Source organism: Bactrocera tryoni, chromosome 3, assembly GCF_016617805.1.
Source record: "Bactrocera tryoni isolate S06 chromosome 3, CSIRO_BtryS06_freeze2, whole genome shotgun sequence".
Classification (NCBI taxonomy): Eukaryota; Metazoa; Arthropoda; class Insecta; order Diptera; family Tephritidae; genus Bactrocera; species Bactrocera tryoni.
In genome coordinates, this window is record NC_052501.1 from 78,436,554 (window position 1) to 78,457,499 (window position 20,946).

A 20,946-nucleotide genomic window follows, 5' to 3' on the forward strand; every position below is an offset into this window, starting at 1 on the left:
GAGAAAATTTCCAAAATTAATATACAGGTATATAATGTAGATTATAAATTAAAGAAAACATCAGTATATAGGCATTAGTGACATATCATTGATCATCTTGGACATATACAGTTTCGTTGTAAATTTACACGGAGGCGACTACACCCTACACAATTGAGCCAGTATTTAAACGGGACATTGTAATATAGTTAGTTGCAAATGCAAGTAAATGGAAATTCTATATATATATACATATATGAATGCATTGCAGATTTACAAAAAAACTCATCAGCTTTTGTACTATATATAATTTTTCATAAAAACGCCATTTAATTTGTTTTTAGACACCATTTTCAGTTGTTGGGCATACACTTATGCGTGTAAATATATGTATATACACATAATTTTTCATCATATTATCGTAATTTGTAAGCAGTAATTTCGCGTAATTATATTATTGGGGAAATGTAAAATAATTTGATTTTAAATATTCTTTTGAAAACATGGTCTCTTGCATATTTTTTTTACAAAATTATGTCTAAAAATACACATTTCTAATATTTTTAAACTGTCACACTTTCCAAACTTGAGTGTCTTGTAATAGCAGCTTTTTGAAAAACTACCATCTTTTGTCGATTCGATTTTTCTGAAATTAATCTTTCTTGAAACGCACAATTAGTGGATCTGCCAACTCTACAGGAAAAGGCCATGTTAAAAGCGCCTCTGTCTCCAGCCCTGGCTCGACCGCTGAGGGAGGAGTCGCTGTTTCCAATGAAACACTCGGAACGAGGTATAAGACATAATAACACTTACAAACAAAAACATAATAACCAACCATTTACACAATTTGCTTAGTATGGATTATATGATTTCGTCTTCTAGCTAAACACATTTAATTGCTATTAATTTTAACAATAATGTTACAAAAATATTCAATAAAAACTCAATGTGAGGCCAGCTCCAACTTTTGTCGAGTGATATTACATATTTTCCTAGCCTTTTCAACACTCGTACATAAGCGCGACGTTATAATACTTTAATTCAAGAATTTCACTCTTTTTTTGTTGTGAAAAAATACATTTTATACAATATTAAAAATTTCAACTTGTTCACTCAGCACCTAAAATGTTCCATATATGTTGTAATTCATCTATCTCTCTTATTGACAACAGCTGTTTTTAGTGTATTGGCGAATAACGAGTTAATGGCAACTCTAATTTTTTGTTTATAAATTTATATTTTCATATTTGCAATTTTATTTTTTTTATAACTAAGTATTTTCTTTTTTCTTGCCACCCAACCTTTTGTCTGGATTACACAAAATCAACATTAAACGCGGCTGTACTTGAATTATACGAATATACGCCATGTGCAATCTTCTTCAATGCTACTTCAATGCGGTGAGTGTAAAAATTCAAAGTTCTTAAAATTCAAATAATTAGTGAATGGTCGTATGTACTCAAAAGCTAAGCTCTGCACTGTATTTTGTTGTATATTAGTTTAGAGTAACGTTAATTACTTAAATTATTTTTAAAGAACATAAAAGCTTAGAAAGTGCTAAAAGTGCAAGATCGTGGCACTAAGTTCGTGCTAAACACTAGCAAAGGTTTGAGCGTGTAAAATTTAATTTTTTTTTATCAAATAATTAATATTTTAGCGTTACTCGTATAATGATAACGTTCTTAAGCATTAAGTTTAGCAACGCAAAAATTTTAGAGAATTTTAGAGAAAATCTTCAAATTGTTTAGCAAGAAACAAATTGCATTTATTTTTTTTTTACAAAATATATTTATTATATTTTTACCAAAAATGCTAATTTTTAGCACCTGTTTTTACTGTATTACTAAAATTGGCGTATTTATATTTTTAGGCGTTTGATTTTTAAAGTAGCTTCGTTGAGTGTTAAAGTGCAATGTTCATAACTGGTATAAATATATATACATATATTGATTTTATTTTTTTGCACCGTTATGCTTTTATATTTATATTTATGTTTTTCAGCTTAGCAATTATTTAGCTTTATACATTTGCGCTAAGTTTTCTTCAACCCAATGCTGCTTCGGTTGCATTTTTTTTTATTAATTTTTATGCATTCGTTTTCTGAAAAAAAAAAAATTAATAAAAAAATATTGTCTCATCATAATATTAATATATAGCTCGTCGATTGCAGCATTTATTATTTATTTCAAAATTAAATTTCAATAAAAAACAGCCATTTTTCAAAATTCTTTTCTCATAGAAAAAGTTAAATATTTTATTCCAATTTTTTATTATGATACACTATTAACAAAGAAATTCTGAAATATTTGGAAACAAAATTTTTAAGTCGGCCATTTCCGGTGACCCCTCGTAATGCCCCCGCGTTGGCAGGATAACACCTTGCAGCATCATCTAACGTGAAAAAAACGCGTGTTTTAGTTAAAATCTTAACTTAGCACTTAGACAAAGGAAAAAAAACTAAAAATTGAATTTTTGGCAGATATTTAAAAAAAAAAAATGAAAACTCCGCGAAATATTTTTTCATATAGTTGTAATCGAAAAGAATCCTTCGTCCAAGTCTTTAAGAATTGTAGCTCAAAGACCTGTGTAAAATTTCATGAAGATCGGTTCAGTAGTTCTCGAGAAATCTTGCCAACCGACGGCGCACTTATGTAGCCTAGCTAGCCTCTTGCGCACTAGTTCTTAAGGCTATATATTCGAAACTATTACTCGGATCAATTTGAAAATTTAGAAGTGTTGTAGAATTTAATAAGACAGTAAAGAATTATATTTTTTGAAAAAAGTTTAACAGTACGGAAACAACTTTTAAAGTAAGGAGAAATAGTAGTTTTTGTAAAAATGTTTATAATCAAGTTTATTTAATAATTGATCAATTCTTATTATACTCTCATTTATGCATATTTCATATCATTAGAACTTTCAACGCTTGTATATAAATAAAATTATAAATCGAAAAATATTTTAAATTTTGTTTTTGCATTCTACTAGACTATTTCATTTATAATGCTTGTTCATTGGCGTGATTATTATTATTTTTTTATAAGCAATTTATATGTAATTATTTTTTTATAAACATTTTATATTACTAAGCTTGATAATTGGCTTTTTTTATTTTTTTATAAACAATTAATTTCAAAAATCCATTTCGATAAATTTTTTAAATTTTATATATATTAAGCATAGTATAAACTTGCTATGATTAATTATTAAACTTTTTTTGGTGTTTTTTTTTCTAAACAATTAATTTCAAAAATCCATTTCGATAAATTTTTTAAATTTTATATATTTTAAGCAAAGTAAACTTATGCCAATATTGTGTAAATTTTATGAAGTTTAGTCCTTGGCAAACATTTAACATTAGGTTATAGTACTAATAAATGTAAATATAAATATATACGTCAATTAGCTTAAGCAGTCAAGCATTTAATGCAAACTATCTTAATTATATAAGCGAGCACTTTATTTAAAAATTTTAATTTCGTTGTTTTTTAATTTACGTTTTTTATTCTTATTTCTCTTACGCATGAAAACACATATTGGACATCGCTACGATCTCAAATCCAACATGAACTACCTATTTTGCTGCCTAACTGTTTGTTCGCTTACCGTTCGTACCGTTCCATCCTGTTCAATTGTGATTACAAATCAAATCAAATCAAAACAAAACTGACCACCACCACCACCACATGTACATGCCCATCTCGAATATTAAAAACAAAAAAATCAATAAAATAAAAAAATATATGTATATATACATATGGCAAATAATCCAACGCGCTTTGCTCCTACAACGATTTGTTTACATTTAATATATAATCACATGTGTGTGTGTGTCTATTATGTGTACATCCTTGGACGCAATCAAATCATGCATTTAATATAAAAACAATACAAAAAAAAAACAAAAATAGTTTCCTCAAACAACTTAGAATGACGTCGGCTGTTAAGTCTAGCAGGCATTTCCCCAGGAATGTGCCATTACGATCAACCTTTCATTCTGGTGAGTTGTCCCTTTTTAAATTTAGACTTTTTAATCTATGTAAAGCATACTGATCTTTTTTTTATAATTATATAAATAAAAATATACATATTAAATAACGAAAAATAATAATAGAAATTAGTAAGCTAAATTTTAGTTTTCCACATTGGATTCAATAAAAAAGCACCAAAAATTCAAAATACATATTTTTTCAATATAAAATTAATGTTTTCTGTTCGAACACATGGTTTTCATAGTCAATGCACAGCCACTTTAGAACGTGTTGAACAAATTCTAACCATAGTATTTAGTGAAAATACGTATATGCATAGTATATACTATAATAATGAAATAATTTCGAAAATTGATATGTTTAGCTGAAGTATCTTAAAATTATGCAAACAAAAATTTGGGTGGTTTTTAGGGATATTAAAAAAAATATGCTGAAAACTTTCTGCGGACTGCGGACACACTACGTAACCAAAATGTACGGACATGCTTTATTTATTGAGTTTACTAAAAAAAGCTTACAGCCAACGCGGCAAAAAAAAGCGCTTTTCATCGCCTTCATAAATACATACATGCGTCTTCATTACGGCAGCGCGGCGGTCGCTTACACGCTACTCATGTTTTTCATATGTACATTACAACGTGTTTTAGCCACATTTTACGCATTTAATTTACATAATTAATCCGTATACGCGTATTGCTCATTGCGAAAGCTTTTTATAGCTGTTACCGTTCATATATTAGCCAATTTGCATTGCAGGTATCGGCGCAGTAATCATATTTACATATAAATAATACGGCTTACGGCTTATTTTTAATAAAAATTCGCCGCCGTTCTTAAACTGTCGCCTCAACTTATTTAATTGGTTCAATTTTAATTCGGAAATAAAATATTTTAAGCTTATGTATGCGCTGCTGTGTGGCCATTTCCAAAATTCGTCATTTACCAGCAAACGATATATGGAAAATGAACGAGCGCTTCTTTTCATACACTGTCAAACATTACTGTTCACTTTTCCAATTTGTTTCCGTTAAGAAATTTCGTTTCTTAAGATAATTTATTTCAAAGCATGCCATTATAAATATTTTCATATATATTTTCTTGCAGATATTTGTGTTGTGCTACTTAACAAATTATTTATATTCGTTTTTCCAAGCACTTGAATACTCGACGTGAAGGTTATTGAATTGAATTTCAGTGATTTAGCTAGTTAATAAGCATAATCGTTAATTGCATAGGTATCTAGGTCGCATTTGGAGTCGGTTTGCAGGTTTACAAGTCTTAATTAAGGGGTTATATCCACTTTTCAATTTTAAAAATCGATTTCTTTTTCGCATGTACATATATCAAGTTGTATATTTGAAAATATGCTACGAAATTGAACTTGCAAATAGTTCTAGAGATATGAGCGTATTTATTTAGGGCACAATTAACCTTAGAACGCCGTGTAAAAACCTCATTTCAGTTCTATACTATGTGCGTATTTGTTGAATTTTTTAAATTAGTGTAATCGGCGCCCAAAGCTTTAAACTTGTTTTTCTCTTGAAATGCTGCTTTGAGAGTCGATGAGCAAAATGTCTCCTAAACGGCTGTGCTCGGTCGATTTCACACAAACATCTAAAATAAATTTGTCAACTAATCATCGAGGGAATTCAATACAAAATACTTTCGATTTCTAAAGCCACTCTGAAGTGCAAATTTTTTCACAAAAAGGTACACTTTTTCCGCTTTTTTCAAAATTAAAAATTTGTACTAGTTCTTCGATGTGAAATAATTTTAAGCAGATACGTTGTTGATGTTGTTGTTGTTGTGGCGACAGAAATCTGCCGAGTTGGCAGTCCTTGGTTGGATAAAAATGCGGGTCCATTCCGGTTGTGGGACCGGCTTCGTCACTGCCAGCCATGTTTCTTTCGGAAATCCTTCTGGACCTCATCTACGGGGTCAAGGAACTTTAAATTTTTTAAAAATAAATCTTTGTTTATTAAAGTACATTAAATTTGTAAATGTAATTTAAATTTATTAAGTAAAATACCTCTTCAAAAAATCACTTTTTTCTGGCTTGCAAGTGAATATAAATAACCCCTTAACCTAGACATTACTTGTCAGTATTTTTAGTTTTTTTTAAGTTAACTTTTTTTCTCGTTCGAGACTTTAGCAACAGCATAATATTTGTGGAAATTCGCGTTTTTTTGGGGTTAATTGCCAATAGTAATATTCAAATATTGTAATAAACGGAATGTATTGTTGTTGTGTATTTTCTTTCATATACTCTTTAATTGTTAACATAAGGGAATTATATATATATATATAACTATAGTAAAATTTAGTTAAAAGCTGATAAATGAACCCGCCTTCATACGTCTATAAACTTGTCGTAAAATATTAAAATTATAATTGTCATTCCCTTTTCTACCTTAAATTGTATTTTTCACTGCTTTGCTTGAATTGCCCATCTACCATAATGAACGCTTTCCAATCAATCATTTTACAGGTCAAACAAGGACTAGAAACAATGCTGCAATGGAGTACTCCGGAACGAGTGGTGCCTCGGGCGACTCACCACATCCAGGCAGAATGAGTTTTTTCTCGAAACTGTCATCCCGATTCAGTAAACGGTAAGTAGTAAAAAAAAAAAACAAAACAAAAAAAAAACAAAGCTTTGAATAAATTGTTGAAAAAGAAAATAGTATTTAATTTCAATATTGCATTTTTCACCCATTCTCAAATTCACAAATTCTTAATTTTTGTTGTGTAAATATAAATTTTGTAATTATTTATTAAAAACGTTTTGAAAGAGATGCTAAAGCATTAAATTAAATATTGTTGCTAATGTTGAGGGCAAGCAGTGCGCTCTTATAGTTTTTTCAACTATGCTAACTACTTATAATTTTGAAGAGAAGCGAGTTGTTTTTTTCTATAGCATGCCATATAAAGTTAATAATTGCAAATCATACGAGGGAACAGTTCATTTGCGTACATATAAATGTAATAAAGTAAACTCGCTTACATTTTTCGAATGTCCCACGTACATCAACATAAACACAAACTAATTTTCTTTGCGACATGCTGTGTTACAAACATTACTAATTACAGTTCTCAATTCTGCCATGGTCAGCATTAATTCATTTCAAGAAATTTATACGCATATCATACTAATTTATAATGGTAATTACCTTCATCTACTGGGTTGCGGCAGCGTGCATAATACATGAAAAAATATTCATCGTGACATGGGTGTTGGTTGTTGTCATACTTTTAGAATTAGCTTGTTTTTTTTTATGGACTATGCGACACTCCAGGACATTGTTAATAACAAGAATGCCAAGCTTTTGTTCAATGCAAAAAGCGACGGCTTATACATTTGCAGAGCGCTTGGCAGTTTTTCAACTCCAAAATCGTAATGTGGCTTAATCTTATCCTAAAAGATCATTCTTAATATAAAAATGAGCTATTTTATATACAAGTACAGAAAGTAGAGGCTTCTGAGATTACATAGAATTAAAATTAACATGAAAATGCACGGCTTCTGAGATCCTATATGATTAAATTTAACCCGGCCCGTTGTCAAGCATCTCGTTACGACCTCTACTTGACGTTAAGTCTTTTGGTATGAGTCTAGCATTGGCTTGCTTCATACCCAAAACTTTTGCCGAAATGAGTGGAGTCGATAAGTGAAATTGAGATCCTCTGATGTTTTCGTTGACTCTCATCCTTCACCGAGTGTTTTGTGCCAGTCAAATTCGTTTGCTGGTGATAAAGTAGACGCCCAGAAACGCTTCTGCAACATTTCGAATGATTTCGTAGCCGTTTTTTAATTGGAAACATAAAATTTCAAACTAGCCCGTTGCTATTTTTTTTTTTTAAATCGCAGAACAAACTTTCTCGTCGTAAAAAATAGCTGCCAAACACACACAAGTTGACATGTGGTGATCAAACTTCAAACGAACATAAAAAAGTTGTATCAATCTAGGAAAACAAATTCATCAGATGGCAAAACCCTTAATTTTGAAAGATTTCAACGAGTGTCGCATATTTTCTATTCTCTAATTATTATAGTAGGCGCTCACATAAAATTTCATTAAATAAAATTCACTTCAAATAAGGATGTATTAGATGTATGTACATGCATATTGAAAAATAATTAAGAAATATATAACTTTTGATTAACATAGTATTGTTACAGGCAAATGAAATAAATACACGAATTTTCGCATATGAGAAAATTCGCATATGAGAATATAGGCTACAATTCAATTTAGTTGTGGGAAAGTGTTTAAGAATCATGAGTTCACAAAAACCTTCTAGGAAAATGTATTTAACATAAATTTCAAATGAATATTTTTAGGTGCTTAAACTATTTAAAATATACATACGAATAAATTTAAAAAAAAACTTACGTAAAGAAATTTGAAATTCAGTTTTAAAACACAATATACACATACTGGCAGTTTATAAAAATCTCCGAGACATTTTCTGCTAATCATAATTTTTTTGTATAAAAAAGTGTTATCTTAGAAAAAAAGTTCCTTTATTTTCAAGAAGCCATTCACAATAGTAAAGCACACATTTTTTGTAAACATTTAGCGTAAATTATACGTAGTTTTGTAGCAAAGTAGTCTTGAATACGGTTTGGTAAACTTGTATATAACTTGAATACCTTTTAATCTACATTTCAAAATGTGGTAGCTAGGTAAAAATTTAGCTAGAAATTTGAAATCATATCATAATCATAGAGTTAAATTTAGTGTGAATGTAGCGATACTCTTATTAAAAATGTTGGGCACAAAATTTCGACTCCACGATGAGTAGCGATCGAGTAGCGTGTAAACTAGTCAGAAATAGCATTTTATGTCAAAATAGATTTCTTTTAGCATTTTTAAATATCGTAGCCGAGTTTGTTACTGCATAGAAACGTGAAAACACAGTTGTGACGAAATTTTCATGCTGAAAATGTAACTAAAATCTTTTAGCGGGTTTAAACATTTGACAAATGTAAACATTCAATTTGTAATTTTTTGATGCACCCTATAGACACACATTTCCCCCTGTTTTGTTATTATTTCTTTTTATTTGTTAATTAGTTTTGCATGTTTAAAATTTGTTTTCAAAGTTAGAGGTTTTTTTGTTTTTACTAATCTTACAAATTTTATGATGCAGTGTGTGATATTAAATCGCTGGCGTTTGCGTGGTTAAACTTACTCGTCTTTTTTTTTGACAAATCATGTTCAATATTGAACACGTATGCCAAAAACAAAATATAATTAAATAAACATCAAGAAAAAACGTAAATTTCGGTTGCACCGAAGCTATAGTAGCTTTCACAAATAAAAAGCTTTCCATACAAGCAGCTATTTTCCTTACAAGCACTTGATTTTCATCGCATAGTTTGTATGAGAGCAAGATGCTATAGTGATCCTTATCGGTGCTATCGACAAACGAGCAGCTTTTTGGTGAGAAAAGGACGTGTGCAAATTTCAGATCGATAACTCAAAAACTGAGGGACTACCATAGTTCCCGTATATACAAGCACATGGGCTTAGCTAAATCGACTCAGCTCGTCATGCTGCACATTTTTATAACTATATACTTCGCAGGGTCTCCAAAGTTTCCTTCTGTGTGTTACACGCTTAATATACCCTGTTCAGCATATAAAAATATTTTTATCAAACAACGGGTAACTAACGAAATTATACGCGCACGTCACTAATATTACTATTACACATTTGCATTTTCTATTACCAAAGCAGTTTGAATGTGTTATGCATGTCTTAATTAAACAATATAAATTTGCACTCGAAATTAATTGGCATGCCAGTCATCATGGAATTTTTTCAATATTTATATATTTTTTAATAGCATTTTGTATGGGTATGTCATACGTACATACATATTTTGTATGCAATTTTTTGTGCATTGAAGTGCTTTTTTGTTCAACGCCACATATACGATAAATAAAATATGATATTTATTCACAAATAAATGCTGAAAATACCAAGAATGAGCGGGCAATCACAACCTAAATGGATAAAATAAAGCTATTTGCAAAGTAAAAAAATAATATATTATTAATAATTGTTCAGCAAGCGTAAATCGTTTCAATTTGTGTTATTATGGAAAGTTTTATATGTGTCTGCAGAGATATTTCATTTGCCAAGTGACAATCCTTTTGTACAATGCCAGTAACGTATACATACATATATATACATATGAGTGTATGTAAATATTCAAATATTATTCAATAGTCATCATTTAAAAGCTATTGTAGCATTCAATTAACTAATATATATACGAATACATATACATACATACATATATACATACGATGTATGCTTTTATATACAAACTATATGCAGCTTTTTATGTAATTTGCCATCTTTGTGCGCGTCCAGACGAAAAGTTATAGAAATATTTAGTAAATGGTCACATGCGTTACTACAAAAATACATACAGTATGTTTTTGGAAAGAGCTAAAAGTGATGTACATACATACATACTACTTACATACCACATAACAGTTTAAATTAAAAAAAAGTAAAAAATAATTAAACTATACACATAATTACAGTTCAATTGGGGAGAGCAATAATGAAAAGATTTTTGAAATTAAAGTCCAGCTTTTTTACTACAGCATATGTATACATACATATATAGGTGTATATATATATAAATATATATACATACATATATATAGCTAAAAAATAAAATAAAATAACCTCTACTACATATTATGTTTGTTTAGTAAAGCATCTTTAAACAAAAATTTACTTCTCTCCTTCTATTTTTTATTCATTTTATATCGCACACGCTATATATATTTGTATTATTCGGTTTCATAAGAAGAATATCTAGTTGTTTTTGTCTTTTCGTTATTTATTTCTTTTCTATGTTCATTTGTAGTACTCTTCTTCAGTTGATTGAGATATTTAATGTTTTAGTATTTCTTGAAATATTACCAAACAATATTTTTTTAACAGTGAATAATTTCTTTTACTATTATTTTTTCTTTAATTTTAGGCCAAACCAGTAAATAACAAAAACAATGTTACGATTTAACGAATGCTAGTAGAAATTAAAACGAAAAATTTTACTCTTGAGTGAATGAAGGAGAGAAAACATTTCAAGTCTGCGGCAACGTTTGAAATGAGATATAATCAGTAAACGCAACATATTACGTTTGAATAATAAATAAATATACCACACACGTTTACTTTAAATTAATGTAAAGTAAACAAAGTTTGCAAACACAAACAAAGCAAAAAAACATTAAACATAAAATATTCATAAAAAAAATAATAATTCTAACAATTAAGTAATGTCAATATTAATTTAATAACAAACAAACAAAAAAACTTAAAAAATAATATAAATATTTTTTATATCACAACATTCTGTAGCAATAAGATCGCGCTGAAAGTTATATACATTTTAAATTAATAATTCTTTGTTGTCTTAAGTTAAAAATAGTAAACGCAATTGTGACCATTTAATTTCTATAGTTTTTTGTGCACTGTGTTATCAAAACTAAACTAACGTCGTGATCTTAAACAAAAGAAAAATTAAATAAATTACATTTAATATAATTACGTTTATTTAGAGCATGAAGATTGAAGTTAAGTAATGATGGAAATGAAAAATGCTGTTAAAAGTAATGAACACATAACATCCCGCTAAGTAAGGATATGTCTGTCGAACGATTTATATATACACGTTTTGTCAACTTACATATACATAAATATATATATATCTATATACCATATAGACATATGATAATATAATTAAAATAAAGTGAAAACTATCAACATAAACACAACAAACAAACAAACACACACTCACTTACTCACATTTGGCAAGTGGAAACAAAGACTTACAAAACAAAAGAAAAAACGAACTGGTTGATGATTCTACTTCCTAATTGTTCTTATTATTTTCGTGGCTTATTAAGTAGCAGCAGCAGAACAACAAAATTGTATATGTTGTGTGCAAAAACTCCTAAACAGTATATCGTACGATATGAATGAATATTTGTCAATACGTTAAGTAGTTAATAATATTTGTGTATGTGTTTTAAACAACCAATAGACGCAAATAAATCAATTTAGTAAACAATCTAACGAGTAACGAGTTTATATTTGTAATGGATGGACCTGTATTATAAAAAATACAAATTATACACAAACACACATGCACACACACGCCCACTACATTATCGTAAATAAAATTCATTTTATGTAATATAAAGTTTTAGCTTAAGTATATGAGTATATATATAAATATAATATATATCCCGTTTGTGTAATAAAATTAAAAAAAAATAAAGTGTGACTATAATATTATTTTCAAATATATTAGTTTTGAAGATAAATAAATCATGTAGTTTGTAATTAATCTAGTGCAGTGTTCACTAGTACGCTACGCGACATACGGCATGAAATGATACAGTTTTGTTCACTTTGGTTCTGACACATATGTATGTATGTAGTATGTACTATATTTATGTAGAATGTCCATTATTATAAACTGTATTGTAAAATACAATTAATAAAGCATGCTACTTGTACATAATGTCCTTGATTCATTAATATTTAGATTTAGTAGATTACATAATGTTTATTAAAAAAACAATTATTACAAAAAAATACACAACTAATAACGCTGCACACAAGGCATACATGTTACGTTAAATTCACATGGGTTGCCATCAAAAAATGCAAAAACAAACAAAAAAATTAAGCTTACAATTTCATGTAGGAAAAACTGAGTTTTTTTGCGGATATTGTTGTTGTTGTTTTTTAACGGTTGTTGAATTATTTTTCGCGATCGAATTCTGTGCTTAGAACGCACACTTTGTAATTTCACAAACACTTGTTATGCCTTGCCGCCATGTAGAAGTCTTAAAAGCATTAGTTACAACATTTTTTTAGGTGTAGAAAATTCATTTACATTTAGTTTGCAAGAAATACAACTAAAATTATGATAAGCAGATGCGCTTGTAGATTTCAAATGTGAAAGCATTTTTTGCAATGGGTTGCCTAAAGTAATGGCAACGCTGCTATGTATGTTTTGTAGGTAAACATCAATTTATTCCTTAAGAACTACATACATACAATAAATATAATAAAAATTGAGGCACTACCAGCAAAGGTATATGCTTTATGTTTATTTATTGATAACTTGCGAACTTTTTTATTGCCCTTGGTGATTCGAAACCACACAAATATAAAAAAATGTTATGATATTGTGTAATTGAAGTCGATTTGCAGGGCTTGCTGAAAATAAAATACACATTTTTATTGTTGCTACCTTGTTTTCAATGTCCTTTTAGCTTATCAATAAATTTCCTTTAAATTGAGACCCTGCCTATTAACAACCCGCCCTAGTAATAAGCTTAAATTGTAGCCTTTCAATGCTTATGCCATAAATATAGACACCAAAACAGGGTTATAAAACGCGCTGAACACTTAATTACGGGTAAAAAAATTGTTTTTGTTTTTTATTATAAATCTCTGCAGCGCTTCAACAACTGAAGAATCAGCGAAGCCGCGCGTCTTGCGCTTTACATGGTCTATGAAAACCACATCGCCGCTTATGCCCGATCAGATAATGCAGAAAATACGAGAAGTGCTCGATCAAAACAATTGTGACTACGAACAACGCGAAAGGTGAAGTCATAGCAATTCAACACGAATTAAAAATAAAATGCTTAAAATAATTTTTATCTGCTCTTATCCTGCAGGTTTGTGCTTTGGTGTGTACATGGCGATCCCAATACCGATTCATTGGTTCAGTGGGAAATTGAAGTATGCAAATTGCCACGACTATCGCTCAATGGTGTGCGTTTCAAGCGCATTTCAGGTGATAAGAATATAATTTGCGAGCAATTTTTAATATTTTATTTATTTATTTATTTTTATTTTATATGTTTAACTCTTGCTATATATTAATTTGCAGGCACCAGCATAGGATTTAAAAATATTGCATCACGCATAGCATTTGACTTACGACTGTGACTCCACCAAACCAATACCGACGCGGCTGCCTTTGGTTCTGATACAACAACAACTACCACCACACCTACACGCTGTCATCAACATACAACAAATATGAAAACATTTAACCTGGCCATCACCAGCAACATCATAAATGAAACGCTTACAAAAAATAAAGCAAAACCCGAATGTAGCAAAAATTGTGCAAATAGCATTTTTGGCAAAAAGAAATACAATTATTTGGATGATAATAAAAAACAAACGCTAACACTACCGCCAACTTCACCAACTGCTTCAAATACACAATGCGGTTGTTTGGCATTCGAATCCCTAGAAAATAAGACGCAGACGCTAAGTAAAACGAATCGGCGGAATTCGCCAACAAAGACACCAACAAAAATTGGCAAAGACAAAAAATCAATAACGACCGAGAATATTGTTGGTTTGGCAATAGCAAAATGTTCGATAGAAACATTGGAGAATTCGATCTCGCTTAAATCTGACATTGACACGAATGCACAAGAATCATCACAATCACCGACTACAACAAAACCCGAAAAGTCTATTACCAAAGGTAACCACTTGATGAAGAAAACATTGGTAGTGGAAAAATTGCGTAGTACCAATAGTGTAATTACACGAAAATTGTTTTCCACCAAGCGTGTAATCACACCAAATAGTAATAGCACTGACAAAAATAAAGATAAAGAAACGCAGAAAATACCGGATTCAACGGATTTGGAAGATGATGATGACACAAATACCAATACAACTACAACAACTGCTACTGAAAAAGATAAAGTTAAAGAGGAAAGTCAAAGCATGATCACCTCACTGCTGCGTACAACAACGCTTTAAATTGTTTGTTGAATATCATATGCTTCAAATTTCGTCTTTAATACTTCTGAAATCTCTTAAAAAATAATAATAATGTATTTATATTAAAACATAGCCCCAATAATATAACCCTGTTTTTATATATGCCCTTTTCATGTTCAATAATTGTTATGATGCATACCCAACAAAACACACATACAATATACTATACAAACATCATGTAGCTTATGTTATACAAAATTTTGTGTTAAAACCAAACATGTGAAAACCAGAACAAAACTAAAAACAAAAACACTAAAAACTATAAGCAAATGTGCAACGCCGCTTTTTCGTTGATTATACATACATATGTACGTTGATAATGCTTACACTTACCGATCAACTTTGCTGAGAGACGATTTTAAAGGCATATTTGCGCGTAATATACGTGAATGCGTTTCAAATTGAAATTGTACAACTCAAATGAAATCGTTTTCGCCAAACATAATCAAAATATCCCATCGAAACCCTTTCACACCAAAGTTGAAATGAAATTATAAAATATTCCTCTATTTGTTTTGTTTTCTATTTCTATGTTAACCGTTGTCTATACGTTTTGCAAACTTTTATACAAATATCTGTAATCGCTAAACAGTTTATAGTAAGTTTTAAATTAAAAAATGGCAATCATTTCTTTACGCATGTAAAGTCAATAGCTTTTTAAACATACATATATAATAAAAAAAAATTACAATATTTTAGCGTTTCAACATTTAACTACAAACTCATTACTATTGATTGAGAACATTGGCTCATAATCATAAACAGAATATAGTCGATTCAAGATTTACCATTAAACAATTTAGTTGTGTTTATTTGTAAAACAAAAAGTTGACTGTCGCAACAAATGAAAACAGAAGTAACAAAAAATACAGAAGTACTTCAAGGAAGATCGATGACTTTATTTTGACTTGTGATCATATATCATAGTTTTTATTATATTTTTCAACTACCTGAGCGATCGGAAAATTGCAAATATTTATTTTATATTATGACAATTTTGTATTAACTAAAATTTTTATTTTATTTTTTTTTACAATTACTTTTTTTGTTGTATAATGCACTTTTATCCATTTAATAGTTCTGTACTGCAACTTGTGAAACTTTATAAACGTAAACAAAGTGAAAATACATTGGCTAAAGTGCCGACGTACACATAGGTCATTGGCTAAAATTCCCTGTGAGTTTACCCAAATTTCACTCTTTTTATGCCTTATATTATTTGTTGTCTACAAACATTTCTGCGACAAGCCAAAAAATGTTTTGTCGTTGCTTTAAAAATATGAATAAAGAAAACCATGAATTAGACAAACTACCATTTACACTTCCCGAACAAAAAGCACTATAAATTTGAGAAAAAAAAATCATTTAGCCTATCACTTTATAATCTTGTATTCCATATGCATACGGAAATACAATAAAAGAATAAATAATATAAAAACAAGTGTTCAAAACTTATTCGTAGCATAGAAGGTTTAAGGAGGAATAATTTGGTCATGTTAGAAAGTCTGAAGATAATTGAAGTGCAGCTGCCGTTTCAACAACAGTCGGGTCTAAATAATCGGAACGGATCTGGATTTCTATGCGACCAGGAGCTGTCAGCTCTACCATTCATCGTAATTGCTTCCGGAAGCTTCAAAATTAGTAAATTTCTCAGATAAAGTGCGGAACTATGGAACTGTAATAACAGGGAAGATAGGAATTTTACAACAGTATTAGAGAGATTGTTATTTATTGCAAGCAGGTGTGGATTGTGTTTATTGACGGTATGTGAGTATCCCAAGTATCCCAGCAAATCACGTCTACCGAAACTCCAATACAGAATTTAGCGAAAGCTAACACATACACACCATGCTATTAATATGGCCTTTGCGTAAGACAGGGATGAAAAATTATACGTACCCTAAACTTTCGGTTAGAATTGTCAGTTGGACCTTAAGAAATTCATAGAAATTTCAACAGATATCTCTAATAGCGTTATTGGATAAATAACCGGTGACTTAACCGATAGGTGGCTGCAGGCTATGTTTTATAGGTTTTGTTATATTACGTTTATCTGGGGAAATTTCATTTATACTATTAAATGAGCTATCTTTTTTCATAATTTTTGGGCGTTCAAATTAAAAAACAGGGTAAGGCTTTGGTTTTGTTTACCAAATGTTCCTAAATACATTCCACAAATGCTTTGGTGCCGCTTTGTTGCACGTAACATTTAAATGAGTGTTAATGGTACAAAATATTTTCTGATTTAAGTTAAGATCTGGCAACCTTTCACGGTATTATTCAATCGGCTGGGTTCTTCGGATATTCCAAGCACCAGATTAACACCGGTTATTCTCGCTGGGCGGTCATAAGTTAATAAAATTTTGTTTTAAGATTAGGAGTTAATAGTAAATAAAGTGAAAAATGAGTGCTTTGCGTTCACATTTTGGGAAATTGTAAATATATATTTTTATTACTGCTCATTTTGTGAATTGTGACGACGTGAATGAAGCTATGAACGGTGTCGAGTGAAACGTGTGCATAGCGTGAAAAGAGCGATTTGAAAGGAAGAGAAAAGTGGAACACTGGCATAGTCCTAGATGTACATTGCTTAAAATAAAATATACTAATTACAACAGCACACAGTTTTTATAACTTTCAATATAAGTTAAAAGATACTTATTTCCAAAAAAACAAAAAAAAATATCAAAGAAGCAAAAAAATTAGGTGTGAATTTTGAGAGCGAGCGAACGAACAAGCAGCGTGCGAAAGCGTTAAGAGAGAAGGTGACAAAATATGATTGTGTGTATTGTGTGTATAGCAAAAGAAAAATATTTTATATATACATACAACGTTCAAGATTGATTCTACTGGGTTGAGTGGTGTTAAATTTATTACATTAGTATCTATATATACTTATATGTATATACTTTATATTTATTCTTTTCTCTATATGATAAAGGCTAATTTTGGTTTCATTCTACATGCCACATTCTTATATTTAATAATGATTTTCTAAAAATCCAAATAATATCAACTACTTTATTGATTAGTCAATATTCACATTTATGTAAGAAAAGAATTTACTGTAAAAAGCAAATGCAAATAATTTCATTTTGATAATTAATTAAGCTAAATCAAGAGTCGTTATTGGAATGATTCTTAAAAATACACACTTCTTTGTGTTTTTAACATGTGTATGTATATTGTATACCTCTTTTATACCAAAAAAAAATAATTTTTTTGTTTCTTTTTATCGCATTATTATAATATTTCGCTTCAAAATATGGAAATATTTTTGAATGCAATTCCCAATGTTGTTTATTATATCCTTTCTAGTTAATACAATTTTTAATTTAATAAAACACTTCCAGTGGAGAATGGTATGAAATTGACGTACTTTTATGTTGCAAATAATAAAAATAAAATCTGCATAATATAATAATTTGTAATTTGAGAAGTATTTTCAAAGTTGCTATATATAATATTTAATTTACAAAATTTTTTTAATTTGTTAAAAGTTAAATATCTACTATTTTTCTACTTACATTTATACTAATTTTATCTTTTTTTGTGACAACAGTAATACATATAATGGATTTTGTACAAGTAGCCGAAGAAGAGGGTGAGGAACCCATAGAGCTTCCAGCAGAGGAGGATGGAACTTTACTTCTATCCACCTTGCAAGCTCAATTTCCTGGTTCATGTGGTTTAAAGTATCGCAATGAAGATACGAAGGCAGTGCGTGGGGTGCGTTCGAATGAGGGTCGCTTATATCCACCGTCTTCTGAAGACGGTTGGGGCTCAAGCGTATTTTTCTGTGTTTTTCCCAAAGGTAATTTTGTTATTCAGAAAATATAATATTGGTTTCCTTTAGATTTAATTTATGTTTATGTTTACAGAAAACAAACGCAAAAGTGATGACAATTTGGAAAATTCCACCGCCAAAACTAAACGTATTGAAACTCGTTTACGTTGCACTGATTTAATTGTTTTAGGTTTACCTTGGAAAACCACGGAGGATAGTTTGCGCGAGTATTTTGAAAGTTATGGTGAAGTGTTAATGGCACAAGTAAAAAAAGATATGAAATCTGGTCAATCGAAAGGTTTTGGGTTTGTACGCTTTGGTTCGTACGAAGCTCAGATGCGTGTGCTCTCGTCTAGACATTTAATTGATGGACGTTGGTGTGAAGTGAAAGTACCAAATTCTAAAGTAAGTTTATAACTCCGATTAATATCAAAACATGAAAAATTAATTAAAATATTGTCCTCCTATTTCATAGGGTATGATGCATCAAGTGCCATGTAAAGTATTTGTTGGTAGATGTACCGAAGACCTAACCGCCGATGATTTGCGAGATTACTTTTCAAAATTCGGAGAAGTAACCGATGTTTTCATACCGAAACCTTTTCGTGCATTCAGTTTCGTAACATTTTTGGATCCTGAAGTTGCGCAATCTTTGTGTGGCGAGGATCACATTATTAAAGGTATTGCCGAGAAATTTTTACCATAAATATTAATGTTGTATATATTGAGAAAAATGCATGGATATATTACAATTAGTATATGTATATGTATATATGTATATTTATAGGTGTATCGGTACATGTTTCAAATGCAGCCCCAAAGTCGGAACAAAATCGAAATTCTGGTCAAAACCAACATAATTACTCGTACAATTCTCAAAGTAGCATCGGCAGCGGCCTACACATGTTGCATCATCAAGGCCTTAATGCAAGTGGCAGCGCCGGTGGAGGCGGTGGCGGCGGCGGCGGTAGTAGCAATAATAGTTCTGGACGCAACGGCCATCAACGTTCTAGCAATTCGAATAATATGCTAAGTGATGGACCCATGTCGGGCAGTTCTAATAACGGTTCATATGGCATGAATGGTAATGGCTACGGCGGCAACAACAATGGATTTAATAGTGGCGGCAGTTTGGGCGGCAGCAGTAGCGGATTGATGGGCAATTCTGGCAACCGGTCAGATGGATCAATCACTCCATATAATCGTGGCAATGGAGGTAATTATATGAATAGTCGTTCAATGGGTCCTCAGCATAGTAGCAGTGGAAATATGGGTTGGAATAATCAAACCAATCGTGGTCATCTCGATATGCCCAATTTACAAGCGTTAGGCATAAATCCACAAGGGCCAAATCCACCAAATCAAGGTCAAAATATGAATAACCCATTGGGTGTCGGCCTCAATTTGAACTCATTACCAATGAATCCTGCTATCGTGGCTGCTGCCTTGAATCAATGGAGTCTACTGGGCAATCAATTGCAGAATCAGTCGCAAGATCAACAGGTAAACATTGAGATACGTGATTGTGAAGCACACAATTTAAATAAATATAAGGTATCAAATCAGGGTGGAAATTTTTTGTCTTGGATGGCCCAAGCTAGTAACTCCGGAAATGGTGGAGGTTTAAATGCCAGTGGCAAAGGCAACAACTCAAATAATCCTAGTTCTAATGGAAGTGCAGGCATGGGCTCAGGATCCTGTAATGATACACAACAGGTCCTAAAACAACCATATACACACACTTAACTCATCTAAAATATGTTTTTCTCTTTTTAGAATGGCAGTACTAATTCGAGCAGCCAAGGATGGTCACGTCAAAACTCTGGTGGTGTATCGCAAGGCTCGGCTGATGTTAAACCGAAATTCATTTAAATTAAATTAAAACTGAACAAAAATTATGTGAGACCTAGCTACGTGTGTGTATGATGATAATTTTGACGCGATTTTTAAATTTTGACCGGTATTTCATTAAACATAAATAAATATGTAATCGTAAAATGGTTAAAATCATGCTTAACAGTAACAGTATATTGATCTGAATAAAGTTTTAACCTCTATTGTAGTGCAAAACATGAAGTTTCTTATTTTTGGGTATATTGTCGGGTCAATTAGAACTGATGTTTTATTACAGTTGAAAAATGCATGGGTTGTTATTGTTTTAGAATAAAATATTTATTCCCTAAATCGGACCACTATAGTATATAGCTGTTACATTTATAATCTGAAAACGATTGGCGTCAGGTGCTTGAAGAGAATTTTTTTTATTTTTGAAGGATGTTATAGGTTCGGTTCGGTGCAATTGAGGTTAACGTTTCTCTTTTATTTC

The 20,946-nt window shown here is 30.6% G+C and overlaps 2 protein-coding genes across 10 annotated transcripts in view; both read left to right on the top strand.

The window, feature by feature from the left end:
- Nucleotides 1-15,720, top strand: part of LOC120770314 (MAP/microtubule affinity-regulating kinase 3) — a 48,242-nt gene extending 32,522 nt beyond the window's left edge. For 2 of the 6 annotated variants that reach the window (XM_040097691.1, XM_040097687.1), the window contains exons 11-15: nucleotides 659-769; nucleotides 6,470-6,583; nucleotides 13,478-13,627; nucleotides 13,702-13,820; nucleotides 13,917-15,720. In XM_040097691.1, the coding sequence (XP_039953625.1) occupies nucleotides 659-769; nucleotides 6,470-6,583; nucleotides 13,478-13,627; nucleotides 13,702-13,820; nucleotides 13,917-13,975 (553 nt within the window). In that variant the 3' untranslated portion in view covers nucleotides 13,976-15,720. Of the gene's footprint in view, nucleotides 1-658; nucleotides 770-3,908; nucleotides 3,980-6,459; nucleotides 6,584-10,982; nucleotides 11,044-13,477; nucleotides 13,628-13,701; nucleotides 13,821-13,916 lie in introns of those variants that run through there. The other 4 variants (XM_040097688.1, XM_040097689.1, XM_040097686.1 and 1 more) reach the window with 3 other exon arrangements.
- Nucleotides 15,721-17,128: 1,408 nt separating this feature from the next.
- Nucleotides 17,129-20,690, top strand: LOC120771498 (TAR DNA-binding protein 43). Of its 4 annotated transcripts, none has more exons than XM_040099546.1 (7): nucleotides 17,131-17,598; nucleotides 18,396-18,647; nucleotides 18,715-19,025; nucleotides 19,096-19,300; nucleotides 19,408-20,123; nucleotides 20,175-20,336; nucleotides 20,397-20,690. In XM_040099546.1, exons 2-7 carry the CDS (start codon nucleotides 18,407-18,409, stop codon nucleotides 20,490-20,492), a joined length of 1,731 nt encoding a protein of 576 aa, XP_039955480.1. In that variant the 5' UTR covers nucleotides 17,131-17,598; nucleotides 18,396-18,406; the 3' UTR covers nucleotides 20,493-20,690. The 4 variants fall into 4 exon arrangements, with proteins under 4 accessions (XP_039955483.1, XP_039955480.1, XP_039955482.1 ...); XM_040099548.1 differs by having other exon boundaries at nucleotides 20,187-20,336; XM_040099547.1 differs by having other exon boundaries at nucleotides 17,131-17,268.
- Nucleotides 20,691-20,946: the final 256 nt, after the last annotated feature.

Excerpts from the sequence above, each read along its gene's own strand:
- LOC120771498 (XM_040099546.1), top strand. The coding sequence starts at position 18,407 with ATGGATTTTGTACAAGTAGCCGAAGAAGAGGGTGAGGAACCCATAGAG. Across the intron at positions 19,026-19,095 it reads TGAAAGTACCAAATTCTAAA|GGTATGATGCATCAAGTGCC; the intron begins GTAAGTTTATAA and ends CCTATTTCATAG. Across the intron at positions 19,301-19,407 it reads CGAGGATCACATTATTAAAG|GTGTATCGGTACATGTTTCA; the intron begins GTATTGCCGAGA and ends GTATATTTATAG.